Source organism: Oncorhynchus masou, chromosome 25 (assembly GCF_036934945.1).
Source record: "Oncorhynchus masou masou isolate Uvic2021 chromosome 25, UVic_Omas_1.1, whole genome shotgun sequence".
Taxonomy (NCBI): domain Eukaryota; kingdom Metazoa; phylum Chordata; class Actinopteri; order Salmoniformes; family Salmonidae; genus Oncorhynchus; species Oncorhynchus masou.
The window spans coordinates 39319635-39346731 of record NC_088236.1 but is presented as its reverse complement, the minus strand read 5'-3'; the positions used below and the strand labels follow the sequence as shown (position 1 = coordinate 39346731).

The 27097-nt window shown below is 41.4% G+C and overlaps 1 protein-coding gene across 4 annotated transcripts in view; it reads left to right on the top strand.

Moving 5' to 3' along the window:
* The window catches only part of LOC135514303 (transient receptor potential cation channel subfamily M member 3-like), a 237460-nt gene that overhangs the window by 118665 nt on the left and 91698 nt on the right, over positions 1–27097 (top strand). For all 4 annotated transcript variants that reach the window (XM_064937692.1, XM_064937691.1, XM_064937690.1 and 1 more), the window contains exons 3-6: positions 4972–5173; positions 5645–5858; positions 6983–7107; positions 7665–7836. In XM_064937692.1, the coding sequence (XP_064793764.1) occupies positions 4972–5173; positions 5645–5858; positions 6983–7107; positions 7665–7836 (713 nt within the window). The remainder of the gene's footprint in view (positions 1–4971; positions 5174–5644; positions 5859–6982; positions 7108–7664; positions 7837–27097) is intronic.

Below are 27097 nucleotides of genomic sequence, written 5' to 3'. Positions count from 1 at the left end.
ACCCGGTTTTATTCTGTTTTTGTCCACACAACTTGTCACCCTGCCACCTACAGTAGAATCAGGGAGAAACTACAAAATTGGCCATGTTTTTTTCCCTACCAGATCCATGATGAGGAAGGTCTTGCTAGTGTATCCCTCTATCCTTATCCACTATTGTTAGTTGTAGTTGTCCGGTTTATCAAGTACCAGGCTCCTATGACTGTTAAGATGATTTTTTTACAAGTTAATTACAAATGGACTTTTAGCATTAGTGCCATCTAATAGAGCAGATCGAGCCATGTCTAGGTTCCCATTTTCAACCTAGAGTCACATGCAGAAGTAAGCCATCTGGCGCGAGAGACTGATTGGGACGAGACCCAGCCCCAGAAGTTCTGACTGAACGCACATTTGAGTGCCGCAGGAAGGTCCATTTCTTTGTGTTATCATAAATTATGCCATATGCAGTTCTCCCTTATGGCAACACAATCCAAGCAATGCTTGAACGGAGGCGGAACTGCCTCTGCTGGCAGCCACTGAGGGGCAGAGTAGTAAATAACTGAACAGCTTGTTTGGAACAATACATTTTTCAAACTTTTATGAGTATTTAAAACAACGACAGTCCATCATTACTTTAAGACATGAAGGTCAGTCAATCTGGAAAATGTCAAGATCTTTGAAAGTTTCCTCAAGTACAGTCACAAAAATCATCAAGCGCTAATTGAAATGCATTCCAGGTGACTACCTCATGAATCTGGTTGAGAGAATACCAAGAATATAGCAAAACTGTTATAAAAGGCAAAGGGTGACTACTTCAAAGTATCGCAAATATTAAATACATTTTGATTTGTTTAACACTTTTTTGGATACTACATGATTAGTCATATGTTATTTCCTAATTTTGATATCTTCACTATTAGTCTACAATGTATAAATAGTAAAAATAAAGAAAACCATTGAATGAGTATATATATATATATATATATATATATATATATATATATATATATATATATATATATATATATACTGTATACAGTGCATTCGGAAATTGTGACCTTTTCACATTTTCCACATTTTGTTACGTTCTACAATTGTTACATCATTTTGTTCTCTTATCAATCTACACACAATAACTCATAACGACAAAGCAAAAATGTTTGCATTTTTATTACAAATAAAAAACAGAAATATCTTATTTACATAAGTATTCACATCACTTGCTACTGTATGAGACTCGAAATTGAGCTCAGGTGCATCCTGTTTCCATTAACCATCCTTGAGATGTTTCTACAACTTGATTTGGGTCCACCTGTGGTAACAAAATTGACACACCTCTCTCTCTATAAGGTCCAGAGTTGACAGTGCATGTCAGAACAAAGACTATGAGCACGAAATAATTGTCCGTAGCGCTCGGATACATTATTGTATCAAGGCACAGATCTGGTGAAGGGTACCAAAAAAATTCTGCAACGTTGAGTGGCCTCTGTTATTCTTAAATGGAAGAAGTTTGGAACCACCAAGACTCTTCCTAGAGCTGGCCACCCGGCCAAATTGAGCAAGTAGGAGAGAAGTGCCTTGGTCAGGGAGGTGACCAAGAACCCGATGGCCTCTCGAACAGAGCTCCAGAGTTCCTCTGTGGACATGGGAGAATCTTCCAGAGGGACAACCATCTCTACAGCACTCCATCAGGCCTTTATGGTATGGTGGCTAGACAGAAGTCACTCCTCAGTAAAAGGCACATGACAGCCTGCTTGGAGTTTTTCAAAAGGCACCTAAAGACTCTCAGACCATAAGTAACAAGATTGTCTGGTCTGATGAAACCAAGATTAAACTATTTGGCCTGAATGCCAAGCGTCACTTCTGGACTAAACCTGGCACCATCCCTATGGTGAAGCATGGAGGAGGCAGCATCATGTTGCAGGGATGTTCTTCAGAGGCAGGGACTGGAATACTAGTCAGGATCGAAGGAAAGATGAACAGAGCAAGGGTCAGAGAGATACTTGATGAAAACCTGCTCCAGAGAGCTCAGGACCTCAGACTGGGGCAAAGGTTCACCTTCCAACAGAAAAACAACCCTAAGCACACGACCAAGACAACGCAGGAGTGGCTTTGGGACAAGTATCTGAATGTCCTTGAATCCAAAAGCTTCCCACAATAAGTTGGGTGAATTTTGGCCCATTCCTACTGACAAAGTTGGTGTAACTGAGTCAGGTTTGTAGGCCTCCTTGCTCGCACATGCTTTTTCAGTTCTGCCCACAAATGTTCTATAGGATTGAGGTCGGGGCTTTGTGATTGCCACTCCAATACCTTGACTTTGTTGTCCTTAAGCCATTTTGCCACAACTTTGGAAGTATGCTTGGGGTCATTGTCCATTTGGAAGACCCAATTGCGACCAAGCTTTGACTTCCTGACTGATGTCTTGAGATGTTGTTTCAATATATCCACATAATTGGTGTGGCATTTTCCATGCCATCTATTTTGTGAAGTGCACCAGTCCCTCCTACAACATGATGCTGCCACCCCCGTGCTTCACGGTTGGGATGGTGTTCTTTGGCTTGCAAGCCTCCACCCTTTTTACTCCAAACATAGCGATGGTCATTATGGCCAAACAGCTCTATTTTTGTTTCATAAGACCAGAGGACATTTCTCCAAAAAAGTACTATTTTTGTCCGCATGTGCAGTTGCAAACCGTAGTCTGGCTTTTTTATGGTGATTTTGGAGCAGTGGCTTCTTCCTTGTTGAGCTGCCTATGGTGTCGATATAGGACTTGTTTTATTGTGGATATAGATACTTTTGTACCCGTTTTCTCCAGCATCTTCACAAGGTCCTTTGCTGTTGTTCTGGGATTGATTTGCACTTTTCACACCGAAGTACGTTCATCTCCAGGAGACAGAACGTGTCTCCTTCCTGAGCGGTATGACGGCTAATCCGTGGTTCCATGGTGTTTATACTTGCATACTATTGTTTGTACAGATGAACGTGTTACCTTAAGCCGTTTGGAAATTGCTCCCAAGGATGAACCACACTTGTGGAGGTCTACACACCTTTTTGGCTGATTACTTTTGATTTTCCCATGATGTCAAGCACAGGTACAGGTACACCTCCAATTGGCTCAAATGATGTCAATTAGCCTATCAGAAGCTTCTAACGCCATGACATCATTTTCTGGAATTTCCCAAGCTGTTTAAAGGCACAGTCAACTTAGTGTTTGTAAACTTCTGACCCACTGGAATTGTAATACAGTGAATTATAAGTGAAATAATCTGTCTGTAACCATTTGTTGGAAAAAGTACTTGTGTCCTGCACAAAGTAGATGTCCTAACCGACTTGCCAAAACTATAATTTCTTAACAAGAAATTTGTGGAGTGGTTGAAAAATTAGTTTTAATGCCTCCAACCCAAGTGTATGTAAACTTCTGACTTCAACTGTATATATATATATATATATATATATATATACAGTGCCTTGCGAAAGTATTCGGCCCCCTTGAACTTTGCGACCTTTTGCCACATTTCAGGCTTCAAACATAAAGATATAAAACTGTATTTTTTTGTGAAGAATCAACAACAAGTGGGACACAATCATGAAGTGGAACGACATTTATTGGATATTTCAAACTTTTTTAACAAATCAAAAACAAAAAAATTGGGCATGCAAAATTAAAATCAAAAGTTTGGGGTCACTTAGAAATTTTCTTGTTTTTGAAAGAAAAACAACAAAAAAATCCATTAAAATAATATCAAATTTGTCAGAAATACAGTGTAGATGATGGCAGCATCTGCTTTTCTTTTTTCTTTTTTTTCATGTCTATTTTTTATTAAATCCTCACCCTGTACTTGCTTCCTGTCTCCCAGCATCTGTCATCTCAAGACCGTTACAAAGGGTTATTCAAAGGTTCTGCTTTGGGAACAGTTGAAGAACCCTTTTAGGTTCTAAATAGCACATTTTCTTCTAAGTGTATGTGATAATGTCAGTCGAATGAAGAAGAGGTGTGTCTCTAAAGGATGTAATTAAATGTTTGTTTCAATGACTCTGCCATATGTTCTGCCTAAGTGGGCATTCAGAACAAACATAATAAACATACAATACAATGGTGTGAATCGCCTAAATCATTATATCTAGGGAGTTACATCACACTGAAATAAAGCTTGCAATTTGCAGAATGTAGCACAGAATTTGGAAAACTGATGTTTCCCATCCCCCTTCCCCTCTCTATCGCTGTCAAATGGTATTATGGAAATGTAGACTACTGCTATCGCTCCAGGTGACGGATGGAGAGGAAACTGCCTGACTCGAGCACAACCCACACATCACACTAGAAGCTACTGTTTGTAAGCTCTCTAGGAAAAAGGTTTTGTTCCAGGATCAAATTGTTACTTTCACATCTGTAAAAAACTAGTCGACGGCATGCAGGTGGATAGAAATGTTTCTATTTTATCTCAGGCCGGCGCTTACATCATCTCAGAATAAAGTTTCCAGTTGTCTGCTTTCAGGGGCTCCTGTCTGGACCTGTCACATTTCAACTCCATTTATGTCCCGTGCATATGACCATTGACCTATGTCTAATGGCTACATGACATGGTTTAACAGATTTGTAGGAAGGAGAGAGAGTCTGCTGCACGGGGTTTGTGTGGACAGCCTTTGAAATCTGTTCTCTCACAGTAGATGAAAGGACACTTTACCCACATGTCACTACCTCTTCCCGAGCTCTAGTGCACATCTGGGGTCTGTTCAGAAGGATGAAACACTTTCAGAGAGAAATGTATTATGTAGAACAAACCTGAATGTCTGATGTGTAGAATACGGGAATCATGTCAGATCTATTCATGACATTTCGATCGGCAATGCTCTTTGTTTCACTTCACCTCTTGAGTTTAATGAGGAGAGTGAGGAGGAAGACGAGGCGGCTGGGAAGGAAGATGAAGAGGAGGAGAGTGAGGAAGAGGAAGCCAGCCCCTGCTCTGACTACCTGTCCACCTGTTCCCTCCTCAGGTGCTTCTGCGGCCGTCTGATTGGTCAGCACGTTGGCCTGCCCCCCGGCATCTCCTCCAGTCAGAATGATAAGGCGGAGCGTCTGGTTAAGAATGACAGCCTATCGGAGAAATGGTCTATCAGCAAACACACCCAGCTCAGCCCCACCGACGCCTTCGGAACCATCGAGTTCCAGGGAGGGGGCCACTCTAACAAAGCCATGGTGACCGCTTTATACATGGGATTGAATGATATAACATTGCTTTACATAGACATAGGATTAGATAGATAAATAAGGAATACTCGCATTAGCATTATATGTAGACAGATAGGGCCTATCTACATGACTGCAGGCAGATATCTTGATGAGAGTTAAAATAATCAGATTCCAATGAGCGTATTAAATGTTTGTACTCAGATGTTTTGAACAGCTTTATTGTGCTCTCTCATTTTAATCTATATTTTACATTGATTCAATACCAACAAAACAATACCTATTGGTTGTTGATTATATTATATCTAATATATATATATATATTATATATTATATTATATCAGACATTTCTTTTTTTTCTGTTTCACAAATATTTGTCTTACGTACAAGAAAATGCACTGTGATAGGAAACAAAATCAAGACAAAAAAGTGAGAAGACATACATTAACATCAAACATACATTTGTGTGTTCATTTGCAGTATGTGCGTGTGTCCTATGACACCAAACCAGAACTCCTGCTGCACCTTATGACTAAGGAGTGGCAGCTGGACCTTCCCAAGCTGCTCATCTCAGTGCATGGGGGCCTGCAGAACTTTGAGCTGCAGCCCAAACTCAAACAGGTCTTTGGCAAGGGTCTCATCAAGGCTGCCATGACAACGGGAGCCTGGATCTTCACTGGCGGAGTCAACACAGGTGGGCTGGGTGGGTGGAGGAATAAACCAGGCTCACTTAGCGGGCTAATAACAACCACGTGCTGTGTCGTTGTTACCCATTAACCCTATGCTTCTGTTTGTCGCTGCTCTTGTTTTGTGTTAATCGTTTTTTTAAACTCAGCTTAACCCTAATGCTTACCCTAATCTTAACTGGAGCTGCAACATTACATATGGGTGTAATCTCGCTGGCGGGTGGTCACCTCATAGGGTTACTCCATATATGGGGCGGCAGGGTTCGCTAATGGTTAGAGCGTTGGACTAGTAACCGGAAAGTCGCAAGTTCAAACCCCCGAGCTGGCAAGGTACAAATCTGTCGTTCTGCCCCTGAACAGGCAGTTAACCCACAGTTCCTAGGCCGACATTGAAAATAAGAATTTGTTCTTAACTGACTTGCCTAGTTAAATAAAGGTCAAATAAAATAAATATGGGAAAGGTTATCAACAGAAAGAGAAGAGACAGGTGTGACAGAAATGAGAGAGAGGTGCAGAGATTGGATATTGAAGAGAAAGAATAGGGGAAGACAGATGGTGAGAAACTGAAGAAATAGAATAGAAACAGAGAAGGAAAAAAAAAGACGGGAGGGTGACAAATGTACGGCGAGGACACAGGGCACAGAAAGAAGTGAATAGTGAGTGTCAGGCAGAATGTTGAAATGAGATAATAATAAGTGATTGGATTTATATAGCACTTTTCTACCAACTGAGGGACCCATATCGCTTTACATACATAGTAGGGGGAGACTCACCTCATCTGGCACCTACCTGGGTGATGCACGGTGATCCTCCAGGCGTGACTGGGGGGAGATAGAGGGGAAGAGAGTTTGAGAGAAGGGGGGGGGGGCTGATATATACAGTACCTGTCTGTCGCTCTGGGTGCTGTGTCAATGTCTGACTTTATCTTTTAGTAGTGGGTGTGTCATTTATTTAAGATCAGTCTATGTATCAATAATGACAGAATGCCTCTCTTTCTTAATCTCTCTGTCTAAAACACATACACATAAAACTCTCACTCACATGTACAATCTATTATCTCTCTCATGTCACACACATACACACCCTCTCTCTCTCCCCCTGTCTCTGTCTTATATTACAAAAATACACTCAGGGGTGATCCGGCATGTGGGTGATGCACTGAAGGACCATGCATCTAAATCCCGGGGGAAGATCTGCACTATCGGCATTGCCCCCTGGGGCATTGTGGAGAACCAGGAGGACCTAGTGGGAAAAGACGTAAGTTACAGTGTGTGTGTGCGTGTGTGTGTGTGTGTGTGTGAGTGCATTCATACATGTGTGCCCATACTGTGTGCGTGTGTGTGTGTGTGTGTGTGTGTGTGTGTGTGTGTGTGTGTGTGTGTGTGTGTGTGTGTGTGTGTGTGTGTGTGTGTGTGTGTGTGTGTGTGTGTGTGTGTGTGTGTGTGTGTGTGTGTGTGTGTGCTATTTCTAGGGGGTTTAGGGTTAAGGTTAGAATTACATTAGTGTTTAGGGTTAGAAGCTAGGATCAGGGTTAGGGTTAAGGTTAGGTTTTTGGGTTAAGGTTAGGGTTAAGGGTTAGGGAAAATAGGATTTTGAATGGGACTGAATTGAGTGTCCCCACAAGGTTAGCTGTACAAGACTGTGTGTGCGTGTGCATGTGTGTGTTTGTGCCTTCTACTGTATTTCTGTGTGTATGGGTGCTTCGGTCTCAAGCAGTTGACCAGAGACTATATATTGTCTTTGACAGTTTATTTTCTAAACATGCTGAGTAAGCGGAACGTGTTGATGATGAATACTTTGTCGTGGTCCAACAGGTGGTCCGACCGTATCAGACCATGTCCAACCCGCTGAGCAAGCTGACTGTGCTCAACAGCCTGCACTCCCATTTCATCCTGGCCGATAATGGGACAACAGGGAAGTACGGTGCAGAGGTCAGACTGCGTAGACAGCTCGAGAAACACATCTCCTTGCAGAAAATCAACACACGTGAGTGGACCCGGCCCCTGTCAATCACAGCAAGAGCCCAAAAAAGATACCTGCACAGTGCACACTGTATAAATGATGACCTCCCAACGTTACTGTATTCACCTATGGGAGAGTGTTTTAATTAAATATTGTGCAAGTATTTTCAGTTATTTTAATATTCCCTAAGTAATTTACACTGCATCTGTTAAATCTGGATGTTGGTACTCTACTACGACCCAGTGACAGGCTCGTTCATGTAGACAACCTGGTCAATATTTCATATTCATATTCATGATAGTATTCTGTCAGATTTAGCCTGATGTAATTTTCTTCAAAAGGCTTTGAAACTGGCCCTCTCTATCTTGGAGATTTTTATCCACAACCAAATATTTAATCACCTGACACAGGTCATCATCGCCTCAACTGAAGCCAGTAATCCTCCCTTTCCACCTCTTCTAGTGTGTGTGTGTGTGTGTGCATGTGTGCGTGTGTGTGTGTGTGTGTGTGTGTATGTGTGTGTTTGAGAGAGCTAGAAAACCTCAGCAAACAGTCAAAATAGTTCTGCCATGTGTTTCACTGATTCAGAGCTTGTATGTACGTGCATGTACACAACACAGCCACTGCTGGTGTTGAGAGTACAATTCACTTTTTCAAATTATCTTAGTGATGGATACAGTTACATATCAGGACATTATTTTTTACAATATATCTCAATATTATTTTTGAGCGAGTCGGCTGTACCTGCGCAAAAAACAAAATCATTTTTCCTTCTCTTGTTCTCCGTCTTTAAAAAAAAGAAAATGGTGAGCCAATATGTCTTCAGCACTTTTGTTTCCATGACTGATGACTCGTTTTCTCATGGCTCTCTCTTATCCCTCTGCAGCAGACATGTTTGGAACACCATCTCAATAAAATTGCAGTATCGAATCGCAATTCGTATGGAATCGTGATACTTAAAGAATTGCAATATATATCGTATTGGCACCTCAGTATTGTGATAATATCAAATAGTGACATCCATGGTAATTCTCAGCCCTAATATGTCTATTTGTTAGTGTGTCCTCCACAACGGCATTATTTCTGAAGAAGGATTGTGAGCTTGTCTATGTGAGGCCCTTGTCACATCACATTCTTCTACTTGAATTTCCAACGTTTTATGGAGCCTGAGCACCACGTTTATTTGCATAAATATAAAATGCACACACCTCGTTGCCGCCACTCTTAAAATAGACTTCTCAATCATTTGAAATGGAGCAAATCCAGAAATTAACCCGCATCTGAAAACTGTATTTTTCATCAGTTATTTTTAACCAAATTCCTGCTATGATTGATTGTACCTGTCGGATGGTTTTATCAACAAATCCCTGTTTTCATTTATGACTATTTAAGTATTCTATGCTCATGAAGAATTTATATTTCCCATTTTGCACAGTATACCTTTTGGAAATACTGCTATATCCTATGATATGATTGCTGTCCCCCAGATTTTCATGTAATTTATGTCCATAACAGTTCATTTGTTCTTCGGTAGGCCTATCTTGTTTTATCAAACTGATAAGTTTGAAGTATTTTCTAATAATGCTGAACTTACTCTGAGTCTGTTTAGAACTCAGTCATCCAAACTCCTTTATGTCTCCACCTTGAACCTAATGGCTCCTTACAATGTCCTGTATAACCTACCATGTTCTGCACCATACACTACAATCACTTTATGCGATATGACACTGTTTTATCAGTATATACATGAAGGTGTCAACATTTTTCACATACAACCCCTTTTTGCCATGTTTGTGACCATTCAACAATGACCTCTTGACCATACCTGTTTTACACTTTTTAAATGTCCATTAATGGTTACACAGACTATCTGCACTGACCCCGTCTTGCACTACTCTATGCACACTCACAAGACTACATATACACACTATATACACACTCAAACACACACACTTACCTGACACTCTCACACAAAACCCCCACGCATAACACACACAAGAATACTGACACAACACACACACACACACACACACACACACACACACACACACACACACACACACACACACACACACACACACACACACACACACACACACACACACACACACACACACACACACACACACACACACACACACACACACACACACACACACTCATATGCTGCTGCTACTCTGTTTTCTTATTCTTACTCTTATTATAAATTCTCAAGGTTATACTTCGTCTCAGCGATGTAAAATACTTAAATAAAAATATTTGATTTTTTCAGGTATCTGTACTTTACTATTTAAATGTGTATATATACACATTTTCACTGACACCCAAAAGTACTCGTAACATTTTGAATGCTTAGCAAAAGAGAAAAATGGTCAAATTCACACACTTATTGTCACATTTAGGTAAGACCCAGATACAGACAGTGTAGAAGTAACATGAGTTTATTACTACAACAGGGGCAGGCAAACAACAGGTCAAGACAGGCAGTGGTCAATAATCCAGAAAGGGAGTAAAGTGTCCAGACAGAAGGCAGTCTCAGGGTCAGGACAGGCAGAACGGTCATAACCAGGAAGGATTAGAAAACAGGAGCAGGAAAACAGTCAGGAGCAGGGAAACAAACACTGGTAGGTTTTACGAACAAAACTAACTGGCAACAGACAAACAGAGATCACAGGTATACATACACAGGGGATAATGGGGAAGATGGGCTACACCTGGACGGGGGTGGAGACAATCACAAAGACAGCTGAAACAGATCAGGGTGTGACACTTATCAAAAGAAAATTGTGCCGTCTGGTTTGCTTAACATAAGGAATTTGAAATTACTTAACAAATACATTTAACAATTACATTTTTAACAATTACATTTACTTTTGATAGTTAAGTATATTTAAAACCCAATACTTTAAGACTTTTATTCAAGTAGTATTTTTCTGTGTGACTGGTATAGGTTGACATTTACTGAATACATTTTTAAATGGATAAGTTTATTGGTGTAAAAATAGAGAATGTATGCTATTTGGAGCACCGGGCTAATGTCATGCAGAGGCTATCGTTTTATATTTATATTTTTCAAAACGACAACAACAAGTTTAATGTCGGACGACAATGGAATGTTCATGATGTCGCGGCAACAATTGTTTACAGACACGTTGCAAGACGGACTGTAGACCAGACTTTTCTCCTATCTTTATGTACATATCTACCTCATATACCTCGTACCCCTGTACATTGATCTGGTACGGGTACTCCCTGTGTATAGCTTCATTCTTGTGTATAGCTTCATTCTTGTGTATCGCTTCATTCTTCTGTAGTGCTGGGGGAGTTTGGTTATTAAATAACTAATTGTCCGACATCGGTTCAATTACTTGAATTCCAATTAATATTGTTTTTTTTGTGAGCCAAACAGGCTATTTCTCTAGAGAGAAATCAAATAATTGACGAGAGAAATCAAGTCAAGAACGATGTGGGATGCTTGGTTGAAGGGAGTTGTAGTTTTCATTAAACAAGTGTTCAACCTAGTTCAGCGCAGAAACTTGGTAATTAATTACAGTGACCATAATCCATTGTGCATATTTTTTCTGTCTCGGACCGAGATGGATACACTTTTACGCCTGCTATGTTTGGTTATATACACAAAGACAGCATAGACCGCATGAGAGAGGAATGTACACAATACAACTACGAGAGAGAGGGATAGAGAGTTTGTGAAAGTATGCCTTATCTACTTTGAAGAGTTGACCAAGGCAGCAAAAGCAGCAGTGGCGTGTAGTCATGGATGCCACAGGAAGCCAGGCTTCCCCAAAAAAAAGTGTCAATATATAAAAAAAATAAAAAAATACAATCATTTATCTTTTGTCTCTCTGTGTTTCATAATTTTCCTTCAATTGGTAAGAGACTGAACGTATCTCACAGGAGAAAGCATCCGAGCAAGCGAAACAGCACCCCTCTGTCTCTATATGTGTAGGCCATCTATCTATCTGATGCTGTCTGGTCCATAGCATTTTAGGCAAGGAAGCCAGCGAGCATCTGCCCCCCTTGACAAAACAATAAATAATAAATAATTTACATGTACATTTAAGTCATTTAGCAGACGCTCTTATCCAGAGCGACTTACAAATTGGAAACAGTGTTGAGTTAAACTGAGCGAGCTGGGTCACCAAAAAAATAACTGTAAAGGGAAGCCAGCGATGGATTTGGCATCACTCCTAGCAAATCCCATTGAGAGCATACGTCATTGACAGAAAAACTTGAACTGTTGTATCTCGTTGTGTCCTCCCGGTGGCTAGCTAGCCAGCGAGCTAAAATTGTCCCTTTCCTAAATTATACATGGTAAGGATAAGGATTTCGACTTGTGGTTTTACTAAATTCTCCATACTGGCCATTAATTACAGTATAACGGCGGTTATGATCCAACCATTAATTCATACATTGTTGTGCCCCTGCACTGAGAGGATGGAAGTTCAATATGTAGCTAGATGTAGTAGGCTGATGTTAACTAGCTTAACTCCAGTTGACTGGAATTTAGGTTAGCGGGGAAGCATTTTCGTCAGGTAGCCTAGGGCATCAAAAAATGGGTGTACCATAAGACAGAGTGATAGACTGTTTCAAAAACATGAAAGAGAGGATGGCATTGGCATTTCTCTTCAAATAGGGTAAGTCAACATGTTTTTCTGCTTGCACAAACATGCACACACACACACACACACACACACACACACAGAAATCAGAACCATGGACAGCCACATCATATTTAGCCTACGTTGATTGGACTAAATGGTTTTTGGTATCTTTTAGTTGTCACTGTCTCAGACTAAGCAGAGGTGATTTGATGATGTTGAAATTGTGCTGGAATAGTGGAGGCAGCTCCTGTTTTCTTTGTAACTTGTGGTAACTCTCTGTGGTTCTAAATCAAAAGTTGTTTAGTGGTGTTTAATGTTGAAAACAGTAACTTGCTTGACCATGCTGTAGGTCATAGAGCTAACTGTCTGTTACTGGACATGCAATATGCTTTGTGGACTTCACTGGACAAAGCTATGGATAAATGTTTTCTGCCACTGTCTTCTTATTGTCTCATCCTTTAGTCCATATACAGTCGTGGCCAAAAGTTTTGAGAATTACACAAATATTAATTTTCAAAGTTTTCTGCTTCAGTGTCTTTAGATATTATTGTCAGATGTTACTATGGAATACTGGAGTATAATTACAAGCATTTCATAAGTGTCAAAGGCTTTTATTGACAATTACATGAAGTTGATGCGAAGAGTCAATATTTGCAGTGTTGACCCTTCTTTTTCAAGACCTCTGCAATCCGCCCTGGCATGCTGTCAATTAACTTCTGGGCCACATCCTGACTGATGGCAGCCCATTCTTGCATAATCAATGCTTGGTGTTTGTCAGAATTTGTGGGGTTTTGTTTGTCCACCCACCTCTTGAGTATTGACCACAAGCTCTCAATGGGATTAAGGTCTGGGGAGTTTCCTGGCCATGGACCCAAAATATTGATGTTTTGTTCCCAAAGCCACTTAGTTATCACTTTTCCTTATGGCAAGGTGCTCCATCATGCCGGAAAAAGCATTGTTCGTCACCAAACTGTTCCTGGATGGATGGGAGAAGTTGCTCTCGGAGGATGTGTTGGTACCATTCTTTATTCATGGCTGTGTTCTTAGGCAAAATTGTGAGTGAGCCCACTCTCTTGGCTGAGAAGCAACCCCACACATGAATGATCTCAGGATATTTTACTGTTGGCATGACACAGGACTGATGGTAGCGCTCACTTTGTCTTCTCCGGCCAACCTTTTTTCCGGATGCCCCAAACAATCGGAAAGGGGATTCATCAAAGAAAATTACTTTACCCCAGTCCTCAGCAGTCCAAACCCTGTACCTTTTGCAGAATATCAGTCTGTCCCTGATGTTTTTCCTGGAGAGAAGTGGCTTCTTTGCTGTCCTTCTTGACACCAGGCCATCCTCCAAAAGTCTTCGCCTCACTGTGCGTGCAGATGCACTCACACCTACCTGCTGCCTTTCCTGATTAACTTATCTGGGATATGTGGGACTCTAGAGTCCCACCTCGCCAACAGCCAGTGAAATTGCAGGGAACCAAATTCAAAACAACAGAAATCTCATACTTAAAGTTCCTCAAACATACAAGTATTATACACCATTTTAAAGATACACTTCTGGTTAACTTCTCTAGGGTAGGGGGCAGCATTCGGAATTTTGGATGAAAAGCATGCCCAAATTAAACGGCCTGCTACTCGGGCCCAGACGATATGATATGCATATAACTGGTAGAGTTGGATAGAAAACACTCTTAATGTCTCCAAAACTGTCTGTGAGTATAACAGACCTCATTTGGCAGGCGAAAACCTGAGAGAAATCCATTCAGGAAGTATTTTATTTTGTTTTGTAGTTTTCTATTCAATGCCATTACAGTATCCATTGACTTAGGACTCAATTTGCAGTTCCTATGCCTTCCACTAGATGTCAACAGTCTTTAGAAATTGTTTCAGGCTTGTATTCTTATAAATTAGGGAGTAAGATCAGTCTGAATGAGTGGACCCTGACGTGTCACAGAGCTTTTTCATGCGCAATCCTGAGAGAGTGCATTTCTTGTTTACCTTTGATATTGACAACGTTATTGTCCGGTTGGAATATTATAGATCATTTAGGCTAAAAACAACCTGAGGATTGAATATAAACATCTTTTGACATGTTTCTATGAACTTTACGGATACAATTAGGAATTTTTTGTCTGCCTGTTTTGACTGCGTTTGAGCCTGTGGATTACTGAAGAAAACACGTGAACAAAACTGAGGTTTTTGGATATAAAGAGACTTTATCGAACAAAAGGAACATTTACTGAATAAATGAATGTCTTCTGAGTGCAACCATATGAAGATCATCAAAGGTAAGGGATTAATTTTATCTCTATTTCTGAGTTTTTTTAACTCTTCTGCTTGGCTGGTTACTGTTTGTAATAATTTGTCAGGTATGCTTTCGCCGTAAAGCATTTTTTAAATCTGACACCGTGGTTGGATTCACAAGAAGTTAATCTTTAAACCTATGTAAAATATGTTTTGTTTTCTGAATTTTTATAATGAGTATTCCTGTATTTGAATTTGGCGCTCTGCAATCTCACTGGATGTTGGCCAGATGGGACGCTAGCATCCCACATACCCTAGAGAGGTTACCCTAGAGAGGTTAATCTGATTTCAAAAAGGCTTTATGGCGAAAGCACACCTTGCGATTATGTTAGGTCAGGCGCTTAGCCACAGAAAAACATACAGCCATTTTTCAGGAGAGGAGAGGTGACACAAAAGACAGAAATAGCGTTAAAATTAATCACTAACCTTTGATGATCTTCACCAGATGGCACGCCCAGGACTCCATGTTAGACAATAAATGTGTGTTTTGTTCGATAAAGTTCATCTTTATGTCCAAAAACCTCATTTGAAATAGGTGTGTTATGTTATGTTACTTACTGTGTTACTTACCTTTGATGATCTTCATCGGAATACAGTCTCAGGAATCCCAGGTCCACAATAAATGTTTGTTTTGTTCGATAAAGTCCATAATTTATGTCCAAATACCTCCTTTTTGTTCACGCGTTTCGTACAGTAATTCAAATGCACAATGCGCGAGCACTTAGTTCAGACGAAAAGTCAAGAAAGTTATATTACAGTTCGAAACATGTCAAACCATGTATAGAATCAATCTTTAGGATGTTTTTATCATAAATCGTCAATAATATTCCAACAGGACAATTCCTTTGTCTCGCTCTCACAGCCGTGTGTGTGATTTAGCGCATGGCATTCTGCCAGACCTCTTAGTCAAACAGCTCTTACTCGCTCCCCCTTCACAGTAGAAGCCTGAAACAAGGTTCTAAAGACTGTTAACATCTAGTGGAAGCCTTAGGAAGTGCAATATGACCCCATAGACACTGTATATTGGATAGGCAAAGACTTGAAAACCTACAAACCTCAGATTACCGACTTCCTGGTGGATTTCTTCTCAGGTTTTTGCCTGCCATATGAGTTCTGTTATACTCGCAGACATCATTCAAACAGTGTTATAAACTTCAGAGTGTTTTCTATCCAAATATACTAATTATATGCATATTCTAGCTTTTGGGCCTGAGTAGCAGGCAGCTTACTCTGGGCATCTTATTCATCCAAGCTACTCAATACTGCCCTCCAGTCCCAACGAAGTTAAGCTCTGTACTGGTGGTGCCCCTTATCCCGCTGCTGAATCAACTTTAGTAGATGGTCCTGGCGCTTGCTGTACTTTCTTGGGCACCCTGAAGCCTTCTTCACAACAATTGAACCGCTCTCCTTGCAGTTCTTGATGATCCAATAAATGGTTGACTCAGGTGAAATCATACTGGCAGCAATATCCTTGCCTGTGAAGCCCTTTTTGTACAAAGAAATGATGACGGCACATGTTTCCTTGCAGGTAACCATGGTTGACAGAGGAAGAACAATAATTCCAAGCACCACCCTCCTTTTGAAGTTTCCAGTCTGTTTTTCGAACTCAATCAGCATGACAGAGTGATCTCCAGTCTTGTCCTCGCCAACACTCACACCTGTGTTAATGAGAGAATCACTGACATGATGTCAGCAGGTCCTTTTGTGGCAGGGCTGAAATGCAGTGGAAATGTTTTTTTGGGATTCACTTCATTTGCATGGCAAAGAGGGTCTTTGCAATTCATTTCAATTCATCTGATCACTCTTCATAACATTCTGGAGTACATGCAAATTGCCATCATATAAACTGAGGCAGCAGACTTTGTGAAATTAATATTTGTGTCATTCTCAAAACTTTTGGCCACGACTGTATATTTCACGGTCGCAAGGCATATGAATTTACAGGTTATAGAGTAAACAACACTGAATGTTTTGTACACTCAGTGTATGGCAGTCACTGCTCTGGTTTTTATCCTGTCAAACAGAAAAGCCCAGAGGCTGAGATGGCACACGCCAATGGTGACTGTGAAGTCAACAGGAAGCAGGTAGAGACTTGCAGCCTTTGTCCATCCTGTCATGTGACTTATGGGCTTCCCTTTGTCATCCTATGCCTGGGCTCATATAAAAGGGGCTGGGGAGGCAAAGGGACGCCCATTCGTCAAAACAGCATCTCAACTGGACATTCATAGCGTAATTAACAGCATCCTAACATACAAACCATCCCCAACCAAATCACCATCCCCAAACCAAGCAGTATACTATCCACAAACCATTCCCAACCATCCATGAATTAACAGCATCCAAACAGACCATTCCCAAAATAGACCTTGATTTAGGGCTTTACGACGCTCGTTCGAAGCCTGCATGCATTTAATTCATTAAGTTGGAAAAGCCGACAGCCAGAGCATTGAGTCACACTGTTGGTTTACTGCTCATTGACAGTACCAGGCTCCTATTATTAGGGCACAATTAACGAAACATAATGAGTGTTTCTTATTGGACAAGCTCCCATAGTACCTCCCCATTTCAGATTGTTGGCTTTCATTTTGTGCTTAATGAATACCACCCAAGGCTTTAGACGGTGCACCATTGGTTTATTTGATTATTTGTCCACAGTCAAGGAACAAACACATACATGTCTCTCTCAGCAGGGTCCCCTGGGATATGTCATACCACAAGGTTTCTCAGACAGAAGAGGATACTGAAATAAGAGTAAAACATCATTTTAGTTTGAATAGCCACATATCGGAATGAAAGGAACACAGAGATAGATTTCAATGATCTACCCCTGAGCTCTCCCCCTCCATCAATGGCAAATCTGAACATAATTAGATCCTCCTGATTCCTGCTTACAAGCAAAAATTAAAGCAGGAAGTACCAGTGACTAGCGAAAATACGAAAGTGGTTAGATGACACGGATGCTACGCTACAGGACTGTTTTGCTAGCACAGACGGGAATATGTTCCGGGATTCATCCAATGGAATTGAGGATTATACCACCTCAGTCATCGGCTTCATCAATAATTGCATAGACAACGTCGTCCCCACAGTGACCGCAGTGACGTGTTGAGCGTGAAAAACCCAGCAGGGTTTCAATTCTTGACACAAACCGATGCGCCTGGCACCTACTACCATACCCCGTTCAAAGGCACTTCAATCGTTTGTCGGGCACATTCACCCTCTGAATAGCGCATACACACAATCCATGTCTCAATTGACACAAGGCTTAAAAACCTGTTTCCTCCTCTTGATCTACACTGATTGAAGTGGATTTAACAAGTGACATCAATAAGGGATCATAGCTTTCACCTGGATGCACCTGGTCAGTCTATGTCATGGAAAGAGCAGGTGTCCTTAATGTTTTGTATACTCAGTGTATATGCGTCAGCCTACTAATCATACAATTGTAAGATAGGCCCTATTATATGTCAAAATTAAAATCTGATTCGCTAGCCTATAATTGTAACTTTGTAGGCCACATGTCCTGCACCAGCATTGCATTCTCTCACAGCTTCATGGTTTGAACGAGGTTTGGAATTCTAGTCCATATGACACAGTATAATACAGTACAGAACAGTAATACAGTCCACACTCAAAAATATTATTTCGTCTTCATGCTCTCCTTCTCAAACTGAACAGGACATCAGTAGGCTTAGTCCACACGCACAGATATGACTTTATATTATTTATTTGACAAATTAACTCGCCTTCTGAAGTGCCACCCTACACGGCACAGTCATTTGTTAGGCAGCACAAAAGGTTTTACATCAGCAAGAGCAGGGCAGGTCGTGTCCATTGCAGTGTGTAATGCAGTGTAGCTTAGTTTTTTTTATACATACAACCATCCCAGTAGCACAAAGACTATTGGAAATATAACTTTCCCTGTTTTTCCCTGAGCATGCTCTTCGAATAGGCTAGGCCTACGACCTAAAGTATAGGCTATGGATCATTTTATTGAGACCACACAAGGCGCACTTGATATTGCGTTACCAGCAGAGACTCAGGGAGGAGGGACATCATCGGGAACACATGAGATACCATAATAAGCAACTAATTCTCAAGCCCTGAGCAACATGACATTTAATTGATAACTAATTGCATGACCATCCCCTGGACAAAGAAAACAAATACTAAACGCTCCCCCTAACAGAAATGTAAAAAGCATGACCCTCCACAATTTTCCTCTGGGTAACTATTCTGTAAATTTCGATCTCTCCCTTATTAATCTCAATGGCAGTGTGTTACACAATATACCTGTCATAATCTTGCTACTGAAAACGTAAGAGAGATTTCTTGTACCACACTGTAGTAAACTTGGTGAAGGAACGTTATTTCAGATGAGTTATATCGATTAACATTGTCATGGATATTAGTAATTCTTCACATTGTGTTTCACTTGCATGCAGACCCAAGCATCCGACCGCAATGCCGACGCGTTTTGAACAACTAACCTCTTTTAAGAGTTGTGTGTTTGAGATCCAGACTGTTTGATTCTTGGATTGGATTTATACATTTCTTCTGCAACCATTAGTCTGTGTGATTAACAGGGGCTGAGCTACAGCGGTGTTTGTGAGACCAGGGAGGATCCCAAAAACAGTTATTCTCACAACAACAACAAAAAAGTCTGTAAAGTCAGAACGCTTTGAGCTACAACCTATTATTATGAACCATCTATGAAAAGCTGAGACTCTCACGGACACGTACATTCTATGAGGCTCACAAGTCACACAATAGTTATTAGAAAGTAAGAGATTCTTCTACATAGAAGATCATAGGAAATCCCAGGACGTGTTTATAATATTGTAATAAGCTCACATAGTTGCTGTCACGAAATCAACACACCACACATTTGTCACTGACTCGTTGGATGTTCATTTCACACCAAGCAAACCATTTCTCTACTCTTTTGTAGCATACTTATTCATACATGATTGATTTATTAACATTTGTCAATAGAACTCATGAATGCAACTGTTCATGTCGAAGTATTTCTACTAGTAGCCCTGGTTGTCCTGAAAATAAAAATGGTAAAACACTTCAATGTGAGGCTAAATATAGTATGAGGGCAGAGCATGCAGATGAATGAAAGTGGGTAATTTCATTTTTTTCACTGTGGGAGGCCTGGGACCAATGGAGATAAGTCAAGGAAGAAATTGGCTCCTAGTAGATCTAATGACTAAAACATTCTCCTCAAGTCTCTCCTGTAGCTTAAACTAAAACAGTGCTTATTTTTCAGTACTCCCTCCCACTGCATATTACATGAGGCTGTTGCCTCGTGTGCTATTGTGAATGAATATCAAAGGGACAGCTCAACTCAAGCTGAGGGTAAACAGAATAAATGGTTAGAGACAGGGCTTTGGGTGAAGTGCTGTTTTTAGTGGCTGTGGCCAGTACATTCACATTCCAGATTAGATACGGTACATGCTTCTCTCCTCCTGACACTGTCTGGCAGCAGCAAAAGATGCAAATATCCCCGACCAGCTTCCTCTAAAAACAACTGCTCCGGGTCAACGTGTATCCTCCCATCTTCTTAGCTGTTGTCCTTCTTCCCTTCTTCCTGTTGTTTTCTAACAGTGTGTGCTCCTTGGTCTTTCTTACTGATAAAGTATGGATTATTGTTTTCAACATTGTGTTACAAAACATATTAGGTAAGAGAGATCCCTCAGCCTTCAACACCATAGTGCTCATCACTCGAGGCCCTGGGTCTGAACCCCGCCCAACTGGGTCCTGGACTTCCTGACGGGCCGACCCCAGGTGGTGAGGGTAGGAAACAACACCTCCGCCACACTGATCCTCAACATGGGGACCCCACAAGGGTGCGTTCTCAGCCCCCTCCCTGTTCACACATGACTGCGTGGCCACTCACGTCTCCAACTCAATCATCAAGTTTGCTGATGACATAACAGTTGTAGGCCTAATTACCAACAACGACGAGACAACATATAGGGAGTTCCTTGGTGTGCACATCATAGACAACCAGAAACGGTCCATTCACACAGACAGTGTGGTGAAGAAGGCTGAAGAAATTTGGCTTGTCCCATAAGACCCTTCTATAGATGCACCATTGAGAGCATCCTGCCGGACTGTATCACCGCCTGGTATGGAAATTGCACCGTCCACAACGGTAGGGCTCTCCAGAGGGTGATGCGATCAGCCCAACGCATCACCGGTGGCACACTGCCGGCCCTCCAGGACATCTACAGCACCCAGTGTCACAGGATGGCCAAAAATATCATCAAGGACCAGCTTCTATCTCCACAACATCAGATTAAACACTCACCACTAGCCAGCCTCCGCCCAGTACCCTGCCCTGAACCTTAGTCACTGTTACTAACCAGCTACCACCCGGTACTCTGTCACTTAATAATGTTTACATACTGTTTTGTCCATTTCATATGTATATACTGTATTCTAGTCAAGGCTCATATAACTATATATAACTACTGCTGTACTCACCATTTCTATTCATATGCTGTCCCAACTGTCTATACACACAATTATATACATTTTGGGGATTTGTGTGTTGTTTTGTATTGTTAGGTTTTGTATTGCATGTGGATCTAGAAATATAAGCATTTCGCTGCTGTGTTAACATCAGCAACATATTTGTACGCAACCAATACAAATGTATTTGATTTGATTCGTATGACCATAGGAATAGCCTCTAGATCATCTAGCCATCCCCCTGTCCTCTAGTCCACTCATCATCTCTTATTTATGTGCTTGTCATCTCCCATTGTCCCCCTTTAAACAACTCATCCTCACATAGCCTTGATCCTATTTGTCCAAGGCCAGGCGACTACAGGAAGCCTTGAAGAACAGTGCTGTCTCTGTTCACACCAGACTCCCGCCTGACTCCCGTCTCTCCACATAACCAGCCAGATAATAGAGTGAGACTACAGATGGAAGCACAACTCTCCAGTCTCTGGTGATGGCCACAGTTCTCTGTTGTTTGCAATCATGCACTAGTCTCAGAGAGTGAAAGGGAATGAGAGAGGAAGTGGAAAGCGAGGCAAGGTGATTCCTTTGAGAGTACTCTTCTGAATAGGAGGATGAGAATATACAAGAGGATGGAGAGAGGAGAGACATTTGTCATGATGTGGGAATTTTCTCTTCATGTATCCTTCACTTACTCCCGCATCAGTTCTAAGGTGTGTGTAGGGGGGGGGGGGGAATATCTGTTCCTCAAAGTCACACCGTTTTTATTCACAGTAATATGTAAAGGATGAGAAATGGCCCCTACTGAAATTGGATTCTAATCAGATGCTATGAAGCCCTAACCTCACCTGGGATCCACAGTACAGATAATGAGTTTTTAGAAGAGAGTGGCCGTAGATGAAGAGATGATTGGAGTGGTTAGGACAGTGGACTCAAACTCAATTCCTGGAGGGCCTGTATATGCAGGTATGCTCTAACCCAGCACTAACACAACCAATTCAACTAATCAACCAATCATGATCTTCAATAGACACCTTCCTTGATTAGTTGAATGTGGTATGCTAATGCTGGGCTGGAGTAAAAACATACACACTGGCCAGGTAGATAATTATATTTGAGACCACGGGGTTAGGAAGTGGTGAGTGAAATACCCATCACCTTTCATCTGTCATGGTGGAAGTGCAGTGCCTGTTGAAGCGGCGACTGAGGTGTGGCTATAAGCAGATGGCTAACGGTGTGAAGAGAGAGAGAGATGGCTCACTGTCAGTATTGTCATCTCTGAGACTGCCAGGGAAATCAGCAGGGAAGCCAGGGAAAGGGAATCATACCAGGGACAGGTGATCCACGGAATCAGGAGTGTCTCTGTCACCATGTGCACTGACCAAAACCAGGGGTTTACAGGTGTCATTTCCCAGTAGAACAGACATAGTAAACGAGACGGGACTCTGTCAGGATCCGGACCCAGAACAGGTTCAATACAGACCGTGGGTCCTGACTTTAAAAAAAAAAATTGAAAATAAAGTTGTTGTTTTTTTGTATATGGGGCTTTCAATTTATTGAGAGTTGTAACAATAGAATACACAAGGTGCAATTTCAAAATTCTCTAGTACATGTGCAGTTTTCCTCTTTTTATGTCTTAGAGCTATTTATAACCTGAAATGTCCAGTTGATCAACTACTAGTCCATGTTAGCTAGATAGCTGGTTAGCCTAACTTACCCATCTAAATGTGGTAATTATCATACCAGAATATGGACCCAGGGGCCTCGACCCCAGGGGGCCCCCATTTATTTTGTTGAGTCATTCTGGTTCCATATGAACACACATAAGACATGGCAAAATGTGTTTTGCAGGAAAAAATGGCAACATCTTCTCTCTGCCAGCAAGAGGGGTGTGAACAGGTTGAATAGTTTGGGGTTGCATGGGTTGCTAGGTAGGGTTTTAGGCTGGATATCTGTATAGCACTTTGTGACAACTGGTGTTGTAAAATGGCCATATACAGTCGTGGCCAAAAGTTTTGAGAATGACACAAATAGTAATTTTCACAAAGTCTGCTGTCTCAGTGTCTTTAGATATTTTGGGCAGATGTCACTATTGAATACTGATGTAAAATTACAAGCATTTCATAAATGCCAAAGGCTTTTATTGACAATTACATGAAGTTGATGTAAAGAGTCAATATTTGCAGTGTTGAACCTTCTTTTTCAAGACCTCTGCAATCCGCCCTGGCATGCTGTCAATTAACTTCTGGGCCACATCCTGACTGATGGCAGCCCATTCTTGCATAATCAATGCTTGGAGTTTGTCAGAATTTGTGGGGTTTTGTTTGTCCACCCACCTCTTGAGGATTGAGCACAAGTTCTCAATGGGATTAAGGTCTGGGGAGTTTCCTGGCCATGGACCCAAAATATTGATGTTTTGTTCCCAAAGCCACTTAGTTATCACTTTGCCTTATGGCAAGGTGCTCCATCATGTGGTAAAAATCATTGTTCATTGATGCTTTACTGTTGGCATGGCACAGGACTGATGGTAGCACTCACCTGGTCTACCCCAGACAAGCTTTTTTCCGGATGCCCCAAATAATCTGAGAAAATGACTTTACCCCAGTCCTCAGCAGTCCAATCCCTGTACCTTTTGCAGAATATCAGTCTGTCCCTGATGTTTTTCCTGGAGAGAAGTGGCTTATTTGCTGCCCTTCTTGACACCAGGCCATCCTCCAAAAGTCTTCACCTCACTGTGCGTGCAGATGCACTTACACCTGCCTGCTGCCATTCCTGAGCAAGCTCTGCATTGGCGGGGCCCCGATCCCGCAGTTGAATCAACTTTAGGAGACGGTCCTGTCGCTTGCTGGACTTTCTTGGGCGCCCTGAAGCCTTCTTCACGACATTCAAACTGCTCTCCTTGAAGTTCTTGATGATCCAATAAATGGTTGATTTAAGTGCAATCTTACTGGCAGCAATATCCTTGCCTGTGAAGCCCTTTTTGTGCAAAGCAATGATGACGGCACGTGTTTCCTTGCAGGTAACCATGGTTGACAGAGGAAGAACAATGATTCCAAGCACCACTCTCCTTTTGAAGTTTCCAGTCTGTTATTCGAACTCAATCAGCATGACAGAGTGATTTCCACCCTTGGCCTCGTCAACACTCACACCTGTGTTAACGAGAGAATCACTGACATGTCAGCTGGTCCTTTTGTGGCAGGGCTGAAATGCAGTGGAAATGTTTTTGGGGGATTCAGTTCATTTGCATGGCAAAGAGGGACTTTGCAATTCATTGCAATTCATCTGATCACTCTTCATAACATTCTGGAGTGTATGCAAATTGCCATCATACAAACTGAGGCAGCAGACTTTGTGAAAATGTATATTTGTGTCATTCTCAAAACTTTTGGCCATTACTGTACAGTAAAATACATTTGATTCAATTTGGGGGTTTGACAAAATCCAACCTTTCCCACCTAGGACATTTGTATGACCAGACCTACTCAAATAGTGGTTGAGTAGGCCTAAACCTGCAGTAAACAATATCCCACAATCTGGTGGTCTACCGGTTAGTGCCACAACTTCCAGCACACAGTCATACCTGTGCTGGCATGGGTTCAAATCTTCCATTTCACACTCACACCTTTCTTTCCATGCTATCCCTCTGAAAAGGTAAATTCCCACAATCTAACTTAATTCTCTTGGTCTTAGTGAGCATGACTCGTTTTGGGTCACAGATCCTTCCACGATGCAGCACAGCTGAAATAGAATTGGATGGATTCTATCCAGAAGAGAACAGAAGAACAGACCAGTCAAAGCGTGATGGAGACATAAAGTAACGGAAATGGAGCAGCAGCTCTGTTGAACCCGGACCTTTATGTCCATCTCTAACCTTCTCTTCTCTACATTTCACATCTTAATACATTCATGGCTCCAATTTGCCAGTCCTCTCTGAAGAAATAGGTGCTAGCAAATGCAGTCGGGATGATGAGGGTTGGCCGAGACATGTGAAAACGACCCACATAGAGAAACCTCCTCCAGCCATGCTAATGTTTCTCTGGGTGAGTCAATGGAACCATAATGAGGTCCTTTTAAGCGTTTCACATGTGTTCCCCTCACAACCCCTCCCTCCCGGGCTAAAGATAGATGTTGGAGGATGGTGAGGCTCGCTCTAACGGCCCTTTTTCTCTCCTCCTCCCCTCTTCCGTGCTGTCGCTCTCTTTCTTTCTCTTAATATTTTTGAGCAGGGGCCGTGGACGTCAAAGAGGGAGAGGTAGAGAGAAAGAGAGAAAAAAAGTGTGTGTGTGGGGGGGGGAGAAAGTAGATACAGAGGGGTGGTTGGGTGTCTGGAGCTGCCAGCGGAGATAGAAAGAGAGATGGAGCGAGAGCATTCATGCTCCAGTTACGAGCTCCTAGCACAAGTAAAGCCTCCACTAATCTAACACAGAAAACTCAAAATTGATGTCTCTTATATAAACGGGATGGTAGTGAACATGTTAGTGATGGGGTAATGGTATCTGTTAAACATTTTTCAATATTTTCCATTTTGGAGAGCTCTTTTCACAGCTCTTCTATCCTACCCAAACAAAGAGCACAAAGATAACTGTCCATCTGTTTCTAAATGGCTCTGTGATGTAAGTTAAGAAGGAATACTGATGTCCCTACTCTACCTGAGAGACCATAGATATTCATATAATTTATTTATTTATGTATTTTTATTTATTTCACCTTTATTTAACCAGGTAGACAAGTTGAGAACAAGTTCTCATTTACAATTTGGACCTGGCCAAGATAAAGCAAAGCAGTTCGACACATACAACGACACAGAGTTACACATGGAGCAAAACAAACATACAGTCAATAATACAGTATAAACAAGTCTATATACGATGTGAGCAAATGAGGTGAGATAAGGGAGGTAAAGGCAAAAAAGGCCATGGTGGCAAAGTAAATACAATATAGCAAGTAAAACACTGGAATGGTAGATTTGCAATGGAAGAATGTGCAAAGTAGAAATAAAAATAATGGGGTGCAAAGGAGCAAAATAAATAAATTAAATACAGTAGGGAAAGAGGTAGTTGTTTGGGCTAAAATATTACATTTACATTACATTTAAGTCATTTAGCAGACGCTCTTATCCAGAGCGACTTACAAATTGGTGAATTCACCTTCTGACATCCAGTGGAACAGCCACTTTACAATAGTGCATCTAAATCATTTAACTTCTTGGAACTCCCCATCCCGGATCTGGGTTTGTGACTAAAGCCTCAGGCTCATTAGCATAACGCAACGTTAACGATTTCTGAAAATCGCAAATAAAATGAAAATAATGCATCTGCTCTCAAGCTTAGCCTTTTCTTAACAACACTGTCATCTCAGATTTTCAAAATATGCTTTTGAACCATAGAAATTGACTAATTTGTGTAAGAGTATGCAAAGCTAGCATAGCATTTTGAGTAGCATTTAGCACGCAACATTTTCACAAAAACCAGATAACCAAATAAATAAAATCATTTACCTTTGAAGAGCTTCTGATGTTTTCAATGAGGAGACTCTCAGTTACATACCAAATGCGCAGTTTTTCCTGAAAGCGTCTGTGTGTAGGAGAAATCGTTCCGTTTTCTACATTGCGTCTGGCTACCGAAACGAACCGAAAATTCAGTCACCTACAACGTAAAACTTTTTCCGGATTAACTACATAATATCGACCGAAACATGGCAAACGTTGTTTGGAATCAATCCTCAAGGTGTTTTTTCACATATCTCTTCATTGATATGCAGTTCGTGGAAGCTTGCTTTCCTCTCTGTATCCCATGGAAAAATACTGGCAGGTGACTTTTGCGCACCAATTTCGGTGCAGGACACCGGGCGGACACCTGGTAAATGTGGTCTCTTATGGTCAA